The following is an 11,184-nucleotide window of genomic DNA, read 5'->3' as shown; positions in this document are numbered from 1 at the left end:
ATACACAGCAAAATGTTAATATGCATTCATTCATCAGGTACTACCTATTTAGGTGCTAGACCCTGGGGTACAAAGTGAGAACTAGCTCACAGCCTAGCAGGAGACAAATGGGGGGCAAGACTATCACCTTTTATTTTCTTTGTATTCTTCTCTTTGTTTTCCACAATGTGAATAGGTATCTTCTCTAGCAAACACCAAAAAAAAAAAAAAAAAAAGGTTTTATTTTGAGAAAGGAAAATACTTTTCCTTCTTAGGGCGCAGTCGGAAGGAAAGGCTCAATCCCCAAGCCCCTCTGCTCAGTCCTCAAAGTTCCCACGGAATCATACGTAGGAGCGTCTTAGAATCCTGCGGTGCAACCCGAGACAGCGGAAGTGAGGGATCTGCCACCGCCTTAAGCCGTATTTCTCGTACTGTTCTGCAGAAAGGCTGCAAGATGGGAGACGGGCGAGAGTCATAATCATAACCACCTCGCCAGGACCCCAGCGCACAGAGATCAAGTTTCACAGACGTGGGTTCAATACCGATAGATCGCTACTACCGGAAACGGAAAGCCGTGGGCAAGCTGGCGATTGGACGCGGAAGAGGAAGCGGAAAATTGTGTTTGGTGGCTCCCGATATGGCTGAGGCCGGGGGTGTTACGACGGAATCCATTGCGGGAGACAGGGCGCGGGCGGCGCGCACCATGCTAGATCAGGTGGTACTCCCGGGTGAGGAACTGCTGTTGCCCGAGCAGGAGGACGCTGAAGGCCCAGGAGGTGCTGGGGAGCGACCGCTGCGCCTGAATGCGGGGACGCGCTCCCGGGGACGCGTTGTGTGCGGCCCGGGCTTGCGGCGCAGTGGCGACCGCCTGCTGGTCACCAAGTGCGGCCGCCTCCGTCACAAGGAGCCCGGCGGCGGCAGCAGCGGCGGTGGCGTTTACTGGGTGGATTCGCAGCAGAAACGGGTGAGTTGGGACTCCGGAGAGGACTAATATCCTCGCTCTGGGAAGAGGCGGGGGTGGGGCCGTGGACCTCTTCTCTGTTAATGCTAGTCTAGAGACACCGTAGTCATGTGCCTTCCTCTGCATCCCCTTTAGAGCACGGTGAACAAATGAAACGTAGCCTGAGAAGGGCGACCAGGAGAGAAAGGAGACTAGAAATCTTGGCGTGTAGGGGTTTAAGGATTGTAATATACGGTCATTCAGTCAAAATCTCAAAGGCCAGGGAGCACCAGACCTATCTTTTGGAGTCCCAAACGGCAGAAATCCAGACTCAGTGAGTGGATGTTCCAGGGAGTTCAATTTCTCTTAGAATAAGGACTTTAATATAGGGAAAACTGTCTAACAGTGAAATAGGCTTCTTTGGTTGTAGGATCCCCTGTACGACTGGACGACTTATGCCAGCAGAAGCTCTAGGGACTTTCTGATAAGAATGCAAGATGTATGGGAATACTGGCTGAAATGAACAGAGTATTAAAGCTGTAAAGAGTTAATGATGTGATTGTTTTACTGAGAGTAACATGATCAGATTTGTTGATTTGTATTAATTTGTAAACTTGAATTTCAAAATATTTTCTAAATAACTCTAATGACAGTAAAGTAACCACTAAGAACTTCCTGAAGATACCTTCCAAGATATCTTGGAAATGATTATCATTTATGGCTGTTTTTTCATTCTGTTTTCTTCTGTAGTATGTCCCAGTGAAAGGAGACCATGTGATTGGCATAGTGACAGCTAAATCTGGAGATATATTCAAAGTGGATGTTGGAGGGAGTGAACCAGCATCTTTGTCTTACTTGGCATTTGAAGGTGCAACTAAAAGAAACAGACCCAATGTGCAGGTAATGATGGGAGCCTTTGGTTTCAAAAATAGGAAAAGTATAACAATATCCAGAAGCCTACCTGAATTGTCTCCTAAGCATGACCTATTTTCCCAGTTGGGGTGATCTCTGAACATCTGTGTAATCACTTCAGGCTCCACAAGTTCCTTCCAGTGCTCTAGCCCTGGGACCAGAGTCACATACTTACTTTACATTGGCTATATTGGGGGTGGTTTCGTGTCTACTGAGTTGAAAGGTTATATTTCTTCCCTCTGTTGTTATGTTATGTCCATATTCACTGGACAAGGAAGTAAGCCATAGGCTTGGGGAGGTAGGAGGGGTAAGCAGTGCAGATCGCCATATTAGCCAGCCATGCAGCCTGATTGTTAAGTCCTGGGACTGGCATCTCAAGGACTTAAGTCACATCCCTATTTCCCAATAATCTCTTCTTGGAGCTGACAGAGGGGCAGTCTTGATACCTCAGGTTTTCCTATTTGGAATTTTCAGGTAGCATAGCCACACTTTGTCCACCCAGAAATTTGATGGTTTCTTTGCCCCTTCTCATTAACATTTTATTTGTCTTTAGTTGCTTAATCTTTACTGATCCTCTTTGTTTCTATCTCTGATGTTCTATTCATTCATCCATGTATATCCCATTTTGTAAGTTTAGACCTTAGCTACTTTTGCTTTTTTCAAGATTTCATTTATTTGAAAGAGAAAGAAAGCATGAGCACGAGCAGGGGGATAGTCAGAGGGAGAGGGAGAAGCAGAATTTCTGCCAAGCAGGAAACCCGATTTGAGGCTCGATCCTAGGACCCTAAGATAATGACCTGACCTGAAGGCATCAGCTTAACCTACTGAGCCATGCAGACACCCCCAGACCTTAACTACTTCTTGACCAGAATTGGTCAGTGACCTCATTAACATCCCTGCTTGTATACTTTTGTTCTTCCATCCAGGCTTTTGAGAGCCGACAGCCTCAAACAATTCCCTTTCTCAAAAAAAAAAAAAAAGAAAAAAAAAAAGAAAAGTTTCTTTGAAGCCTACAGATTTTATTGGCATTATACTCCAGAAGTCTTTCCCCCATCTACAATTATATCTTCTATGTAGCCATGCTTGAACTGTCCCCCCTCCCCGAACTATTCAATAGCACTACTGAATTCCTAAGTCACTGCTCTTGTACCTTTCCTCAAGCTGTTGCCTCTATCTGGATTGCTTTTTCCCCTTAGCCTTTGGAACTCATGCTTATTTTTTGAGAACAAGGGTAAACACCACCACCATTGTAAAACCATTCTTCATCTACAGTCACCTTTCTTATAACTTTAGCACTTACAAAGTCTTAAATGAACTTTCTTATTTATAATTTTTTTTTTAAGATTTTTTTCATTTATTTGACATAGATCACAAGTAGGCAGAGAGACAGGCAGGGGTGGGGGGAAAGCAGGCTCCCCATTGAGCAGAGAGCCAGGAACCTGGGATCATGACCTGAGCCGAAGGGCAGAGGCTTTAACACACTGAGCCACCCACGTGCCCCTGAACTTTGTTATTTATATGTACATCCCCAGTGTCCTCCAAGACCAAATGCTTCTGAAATACAAAGAATGTTTTTGTTTCTCTTTAGTAGCTAGTCATCAAGGAATAATAGATACAGAACAGAACAAGTTCTCTCTCCTCTATTCCTTTTGTTTCATCATTTTGAAGTTCAGCTCTGAGGTGTTTCTTTATTTCTTTGAGAGCGAGAGAAAGTGGGGAGAGGGAGACTCTCAAGCAGATCTCACACTGAGGGCAGAGTCCTCTGTGGGACTCGATCTCATAACCCTGAGATCATAACTTGAACCAAAATCAAGAGTTGGGTGCTTAACTGACTGAGCCACTAGCACCCTATCTGAGGTTTTTAAGTTTTGCATGAAGTATCAGTGAATTGCCATTGTTCATTTTACTTTGAAAAATTTGCATGCCGAGAGTTTCCAATCTTCTGTAATTCCCTAGGATAGTGCTATCTACTAGAACTTTCTGTAATGCTGGTGTTTTACATCCACACTCACTGGTATGGTAGTCACTAGCCACATGTAGCTGTTGAGCTCTTGAAATATGGCTAATGCAGTTGAGGAACTGAATTTCAAATATCTAACTTTAATTAATTTAAATATAAGTTTAAATAACTACATGTGGGTAGTGGTTACTATATCAGATGGTGTAACCCTAGAGGATGTTGTCTTTGAGATAGCTCCCAGTTTGAAGAGGGTACACACCTTAATGTTTCCTTTTTTTTTTTTTTTAAGATTTTATTTGTGAGAGAGAGCCTGAGCACAAGTGGGAAGAGCGGCAGGCCGGAGAAGCAGGTTCCCTGCTAAGCAAGGAGCCGGATGTGGAACTCAATCCCAGGACACCATGATCATGACCCAAGTGAAAGTCAGATGCTTAACCTACTGAACCACCCAGGCGTCCCTTCATGTTGCGTTTTTTAAAGACTCAACTCCAGAGTGTGGGTATTCTGGAGGATAGTTAGTCAGTTAGCTGCAGAAATAGCTGGCATTGCTGCCTATGAGAAGGAACCGTAGCAGCACCATAGAATGATTTGCGGAGGGGCGCCTGGGTGGCTCAGGTCATGATCTCAGGGTCCTGGGATGGAGCCCCAAGTCAGGCTCCCTGCTCAGTGGGGAGTCTGCTTCTCCCCCTCCCTCTCCCCTCTGCTCATGCACTCTCTCAAATAAATAAAATCTTAACCAAAAAAAAAAAAAAAAGGAGGGGGGGAGTGATTTGCTGAGAGGAAATGAACTGTTTTCAAATTATCATTTTAGGTTGGAGATCTCATCTATGGCCAATTTGTGGTTGCTAATAAAGATATGGAACCGGAGATGGTCTGTATTGACAGCTGTGGACGAGCCAGTGGAATGGGTGTGATTGGACAGGATGGTCTGCTTTTTAAAGTGACTTTGGGCTTAATTAGAAAGTAAGTCCTGATGCTTTCTGGTTCGCCTATCTTCTTTTATAATTATACCTTCTTGGAAAGCTGACTCATCTTTGGGATTCGGATTCTTTGTAAAAATGTCTGAACGTCCTCAAAGTTAAAAATCAGTGTCCATTCTTAGCACAGTTATAAACTCATGCATTTAGTCCCATTCTCTCTTCATGTGAATACATTAAATTCACATGTATCTGGTGGTATAGTTTTTGTGTTGATATGTATGGAGTCTGGGCTTCTCTCCCAGAAAGTCTGCTGTTCCTTATAGCTGTTATACTCAATCCAGATATGAAAACTGGCATTTCCTCCTCTTAAGTCATTTACATACAGATGCAATTTACAATTGTACAAAATGACCAGATTTTTCTAGTAATGGGGGTCAAATGCAGGTGGGCTGATGTGCTCTAAAAGCTTATGTATACATTCACATAAGGCTCCTGCTATTCTGTCCTGGTAGATTTAATAGTTCCCAGAGGTAGATTCTGTTAGGTAGTTAGACCTTTACCTACCAAAAGCTGTGCCCTATGAAAGAACTTTACTCCTAGAGCCCCTGAGCCTCAGAACTCAGTGTTGGATGCTTCCTTTCTTACTTATTCTGCTGATTTGGACAATTAATTTAAGAGAAGCATGTTATTAGCCAAGCAGCACCCTTGTGGTTTGAAAGTCAATGCTTCTCTCCAAGTACTGAATTTAATACCAGGGAATAACTTACATGGTCAGGAAAAGAAGCTTAAACTGTTCTTTTAGAACCAAAGATAATAAAAAAGCTGTGATTCTTAAGCCTAGAAAAAAGGTGCTCTGACAGTATATGGGAAGAACTTTATACATTTTTTGTAAAGTTGGTGACACAGGGAGTTTGATTTCTTTGTAGAGGATAGAACCCATTGTTGTGACTTACGGTATTTCACAAATAGGTATATAAAAGATGAATTAATACATCCAAAGTGTGATTGGATGAAAGGGAGCAGCAAAGTCATGTGCCTTGTTTTTGGATGAGGGTGGAATTTTGAATAACTGTGGAGAACTGTCCAGAAACTAGGAGTCTTCTTTTAAAGGAGAGTTGGGTCACACCCTACCACTTTCTTAAATTTAGTTTTCTTTCCATCTCCTCACCAGGCTCCTGGCTCCAGATTGTGAAATCCTACAGGAAGTGGGAAAACTCTACCCACTGGAGATAGTATTTGGGATGAATGGAAGAATATGGGTTAAGGCAAAAACCATTCAGCAGACCTTAATTTTGGCAAACATTTTAGAAGCTTGTGAACACATGACAGCAGATCAAAGAAAACAGATCTTCTCCAGATTGGCAGAAAGTTAGATGGAATTTTTTATGGGTCAGTTGACCCAAGAGACTATGGGTTTCCTGGGGAAAATTTTTTCAGGGAAACCTCTCCTCATTAAATGTTCAGAAGACAAAATGTGAATGTACATATTGTCTTATCAAAGTCCTTATTTTTATAAAAATGTTACTAGTTGCCACCCATGTTCTTGTGGGTGAGAAAAATCATTATAAAATAATAATGTATTTTTTTCTTTACAATAAAGTTTACTAAAAATATTACGGTTTTTTTTTTTGCTGTTAACTCCTTTAGGTTTGCTAAAGTGCAGCTTTTATAATACACTGGAAGTAAGCATTAAAATAATTATTTTCTGATAATAGTGAAACATGTTCACCAAAGAAAACGTAGAATACATAAAAGAAGCAAATACACTATAGATAGTCTATGTATTTTTCAAATTGAAATTACAGGATTCTATTTTATATGCTACTTTGTAATGTACTCTGTCCACTTCAAACAACATTTAATGTATTTCTCATGAGTGCTATTGAAAAATGCAATAGTTGTATTTCATTTTCATGTTACAGGATATTTTGGGTATGTCCACTTTTTTGTTCTATAAATAACACTGATGAGGATCTTGAAGCCAAGTCCAAAACTACATGTCTAGGTTTTGAAAAAATGGTAGAGGTGATAAGTTGGAGAGGAAATTCTTCCATGCTTTTGGAGTTTTAAGCAAAGCCTTTAGAGGTAAAAGCCTTTAGAGGTGAAAATGAAGCCTGGCAGATGATCCAGATTAGGTTCTGGTGGGGCAGAGACCTCCCTGAGAGTATGAGTTACCCCTGAAGCCTAACCAGAGGAGGTCCCTTCTTGGATGACAGAGATTATAGAACTCATTCAACATGGTGATGAAAACCAAGGAGCATTATATATTCCTAAAGATGTTTCCTGAAGACTGGGCTGTTTTTAATAAAAAGACACTGATCCAATTTGTAAAGATAACAGCTCCTGAAGGATTCAATTCTGAAGGGGAGGAGACAGAGCAGAGCAGTAATGTTTTGGTTGAGATCTAAAATACATTCTCTGAATTTGCTAACAGCTTAGCTTTCAAGTTTACTAACCCAAACTGGTTAGTAAACTGAAGAGTTTTTGGAGTAACTGAAGCAACTGCATATAACTAAGAAATGAGGAAAGGGATCACTGAGATTTGTGTAATGAGAGGTTATCCACCATGCTTGTATCAGAGGCAATGTATTTTCTGGTTGTTTTTAAGTTAGACTTACTACTGTGTTTTTACTTTTCAATTTGACCTGTTAGTTACATATATATATATGAAGAATCTAGTTTGTATAAGGATCAGAAGGATACGAAGATACTCCCATGAAGTGTCCTGTTAGGAGGCTACCCTAAGGAAGAGAGAAACCCTCCACTCCCATACTCAGAGCAGGAGAGACGGGGTAGGAGTCACAAGTGGGAACAAAGTGTTATGGGGGTTTAAAGCAGGGTAGGTTAGGACAGGCTGATCCTGCGAAACACGCAGAGTGTACTATTGAGTTGGGGAAAATCCACGTGATCAGAGGAGGCCGGAGGAAGTGCTGCAACATTATGATGCCAGTTGAGTAAAAATAAAACTCTTAATATAACAATAACTATTTAATTGTTAAGCTACTTCTAAAGAGTAGGTATTTCACAAATAGGTATATAAAAGATGAATACATCCAAAGCCATGTAGCTGAGGGCTAATTTCTTGTTATGTAAACTTTTTACTTAGTCAACATATCTGGGCTCTTGCTGTGAGCTAGGCACTATGGGAGATAGAAAAGAGCATTAAATGTGGTCCCTGTTCTTAGTAACTTAAATTCTAGTGGTGATCCAAGATAACAAGTAAAGGCAAGTGTGTGTCATCGCCAGCCTCTGCCCTGCTTTTCAGTCAAGACACCTCCAGCAGCTTTGCCTCCGGCAGCTTCTCAGGCTGTCCATCATCCACGGAGTTCTGAAGAACATAGCCTTTTCTGGAAGAAACTCCTTTCTTCAGTGCTTCAGGCCAGTTTTGCGTCTCAAAGTATGTGGACAGGATATCAAATACTGTGAGAAGGGTAAAAAGAAATCATAGTGACTACACGGGGGAAAAAGAACTGGTAAAGGACAAGTGAGGAAAAGGGTGTTCTGGACTATTTCATTCAACAAGCTTCTCTGCACTACACGTGAACCCACTTCCCCACAAGGACCTCACCTCACATGGAGAGAGATGGGCCTGTGAACAGACAGTGCTGTGACACTGAGAGGGAAACAGTATAATGGGAACACAAAGGAGAGCCCCTGACATGGCTGAGAGGGGGAAGGGAGCAGCCAAGATGCCCCTGGACTGAAGAAGGACAAATAGAATTCACTGTTCAATGACGGGTTGAATCTAGGGCATTTTAGGCCACAGGACAAATTTCAACCATCTTTAACATAGTTGGGATCTAAGAAGAAAATGAAAAATACCTCCGAAAGGCCAGAGTACCTGTCACAAAGTGCATGCAATAAAATCTGAGTGTACCAGTCCCGGTGGCAGGGCAGGGCTGCCTGCTTCAAACGCCATTTATACTTCCACACAATGCAAAGAAGTAGCACCAGCACTAACACACATTAAGTGTGGGCCATGTCAGCAGTACCTTGATTGATGGCCAGTATCTCTGAATGATAGTTTTTCCCATTCTGGTGTCTGACCATGTATTCCTGGATTGGCAAGCGGACTGTCTTGACGGAATGTTCTCGGGCTTTCTGAAATGTCACCTTCTGTGAATCATAGTTAAATATTTTTCTTTTAAAAATGACAAAGGTATTCTCGTTGTAAATCAGTGGCCTATGGCAAGATGGAAGAAACTTCAGATAATGAAGAGTATTTACTTGTTCCACATAAGAAACGGCTTGTGCAGGAAATATCTCATTTGGGACTCATCTATCCACTCGTTTCCATTTACTACTACTATCAACCAAGAAGGAAGTAAGTCAAGAGAGGCATATTTGCAGCCACAATCTGCATCCAGAAGTTGAAGCAGTCTAATCAATCAGAGGAGAACACTCCAGACTCTAATTCAGTAAGACACAACTCTGGATATCTGGAGTTTTCAGCTTATAGCCATTCGGCAGCAGCAAATTAGAGATAAGAGAGATAGGATTCAAGTCAGAAACACCACAAGCAACAAGACAGCATTAAGGTGTGAGCACACAGTCCAATTAAAAGGAAGGGCTCTGAAAACTGCAGAAAGGAGTCGTAAGAACTCACCAAACCCCCCAAATCTGAGGCCATTTAGGATCGGAGTAGAGTAACTAATATCCCTTTAAAGATGTCCCTGAATGGTGAACTGAAGTTCAGATTATATTTGCTATCTTGTAAGTGGCTCTGGAAAGATCATCTACCTACTTAAAATTTCAGGATTAAAGAGAAAGGTTTAGATTATTGGGATAATTAACATCCTTGGGTTTGGAAGGGGCCTCAATAGTTAATTATCCCACTCCAAACATCCCTCCAATCTTTGTCTATCCTTTGTGGCCTCCTTCCCAAGTGGGCTCTGTCCTTAAGTGGACAATCCTTGTGACAGGGAGTTCCATGCATCCTGGGGAAACCTATTCCAATTTTCATAGTACAGGTTAAAAGGAAATCCTTGATAGCCAAATTGTGTTCTCCCTGAGCATTCCGCTCATTTGTCCTGGTTCCATCCCCCTGGGGCCACAACAAGCAAGTAAAATGGCTTTTCCACAAGAAGGCGGTTCAGGTTGTCAACAGCAGTGATCATGCCGCTCTGTACCCTTCCAGTAGTCTCAGTTCTGTCGCCTCTCCCTTGACCACGACTTATGTCTTGAGTCTCTTCAACATTCAGGCCAAATGTTTCTGAATTTGTGCTCACTGGTATCCTTTCCTACAGGGCTGTAACTGTAACTGACTGGCCACTTTGAGCGAGATATAACCAACTAGAGCAGCAGGTCCTAACACTGGACTAGTTGCTTCTCGGACTCACATGAGACACAATTCCGAGAGAGAACTTCCAAAATGTGTTACGTAATGTAAGTCAGAGAAAATAAAGGTACAACTGCTCAAAAGACTTCCTTGAAGGATAACACTCCTGTACCTACAAGGTCTATGATTTTATTTATTTATTTTTTGGTCTATGATTTTTTTTTAAAGTCTATTCTTTTATAATCACTTTGAACTGGAGTATAAGAATTCCAAGTTAGTAGGAGACTGTTGGATGCTGCCCTGGAGAAGCTCACAGTCCAGTTTCTGTTCTCTGAACATTTAAAGATAAAACGATTCCCCTTGAAGAAATGTGCTCAGCATACTTTCTATGAGGAAGTCAAATTCTCTAGTAATAACCAAAAAATTCTATACCTCTGGCAAATCATTATGCGAATTATTTTTCAATTTAAATACTGCCGGAAAGACAGTGTGTTGAAACTGCACATCTACTGATCATACATTGCTCACTGACCCGCTAGACTTTGCCTCAAAAAAGGGGATGTCACTCTGCTGTGGGAGACTGCATTTGGCTGTTATGTCTTTTTAATGTCTTTTAACCTATAACAGCCCCCCTAACTATTTTAGTTTTCATACTGTTGGCTTTTTTGAAAGTGTGGTCCAATTGTCTTGCAGAATGTCTTGCATTCAGAGTGACAAAATAACAATTTCTCAAATTCTAATATGTATTTCTCATTTAATAGCTGGCATTCTTAGAATTCTACCTCCACGCCCCTACCCGTTTTTTAGATTATCACTATTGAGTCATGGAACACTGACCTTTCTAGAATGCATGCAATTCAGTTAAGTATCATCTGTATTAAACGTGTATATATATCATATGGGTATGAAAAAATATATAAAATACACTTATATATATGAAAAAAAATATAAACATAATACACCCACAAACAAACACTGTGTTATCACAGACTGTATCAAGAAGGATACGTAAGAAAACAGTGATTGGGGTGCCTGGGTGGCTCAGTGGGTTAAGCGTCTGCCTTCGGCTCAGGTCATGATCTCAGAGTCCTGGAACTGAGTCCTGCATCAGGGTCCCTGGCAGGGAGCCTGCTTTTCCCTCTCCCCGACCCCTGTTCATGCTCTATCTCTCTCTCTCAAATAAATAAATAAAATCTTT

At 41.6% G+C, this 11,184-nt stretch overlaps 2 protein-coding genes across 7 annotated transcripts in view; one reads left to right on the top strand and one right to left on the bottom strand.

Moving 5' to 3' along the window:
• The first annotated feature begins 576 nt into the window (after window positions 1-576).
• On the top strand, window positions 577-6,318 carry LOC111145646 (exosome component 3). The gene is made up of 4 exons (XM_022500714.1): window positions 577-943; window positions 1,670-1,819; window positions 4,600-4,751; window positions 5,880-6,318. Exons 1-4 carry the CDS (start codon window positions 617-619, stop codon window positions 6,079-6,081), a joined length of 831 nt encoding a protein of 276 aa, XP_022356422.1. The 5' UTR covers window positions 577-616; the 3' UTR covers window positions 6,082-6,318.
• Window positions 6,319-7,683: 1,365 nt separating this feature from the next.
• The window catches only part of LOC111145645 (tRNA methyltransferase 10B), a 16,513-nt gene continuing 13,012 nt past the window's right edge, over window positions 7,684-11,184 (bottom strand). For all 6 annotated transcript variants that reach the window (XM_022500706.1, XM_022500709.1, XM_022500708.1 and 3 more), the window contains 2 exons: window positions 8,701-8,824; window positions 7,684-8,128 (listed from right to left, as the gene is read on the bottom strand). In XM_022500706.1, the coding sequence (XP_022356414.1) occupies window positions 7,974-8,128; window positions 8,701-8,824 (279 nt within the window). In that variant the 3' untranslated portion in view covers window positions 7,684-7,973. The remainder of the gene's footprint in view (window positions 8,129-8,700; window positions 8,825-11,184) is intronic.

The sequence above is a fragment of the Enhydra lutris genome, unplaced genomic scaffold (assembly GCF_002288905.1).
Source record: "Enhydra lutris kenyoni isolate GAN:26980312 unplaced genomic scaffold, ASM228890v2 scaffoldscaffold13, whole genome shotgun sequence".
Taxonomy (NCBI): domain Eukaryota; kingdom Metazoa; phylum Chordata; class Mammalia; order Carnivora; family Mustelidae; genus Enhydra; species Enhydra lutris.
The sequence above is the reverse complement of the archived record's forward strand: the minus strand, read 5'-3'. Positions and strand labels throughout refer to the sequence as shown.

Coding starts and splice junctions, on each gene's coding strand:
- LOC111145646 (XM_022500714.1), top strand. CDS start 617: ATGGCTGAGGCCGGGGGTGTTACGACGGAATCCATTGCGGGAGACAGG. Junction 944..1,669: donor TGGATTCGCAGCAGAAACGG/GTGAGTTGGGAC, acceptor TTTCTTCTGTAG/TATGTCCCAGTGAAAGGAGA. Junction 4,752..5,879: donor ACTTTGGGCTTAATTAGAAA/GTAAGTCCTGAT, acceptor TCTCCTCACCAG/GCTCCTGGCTCCAGATTGTG.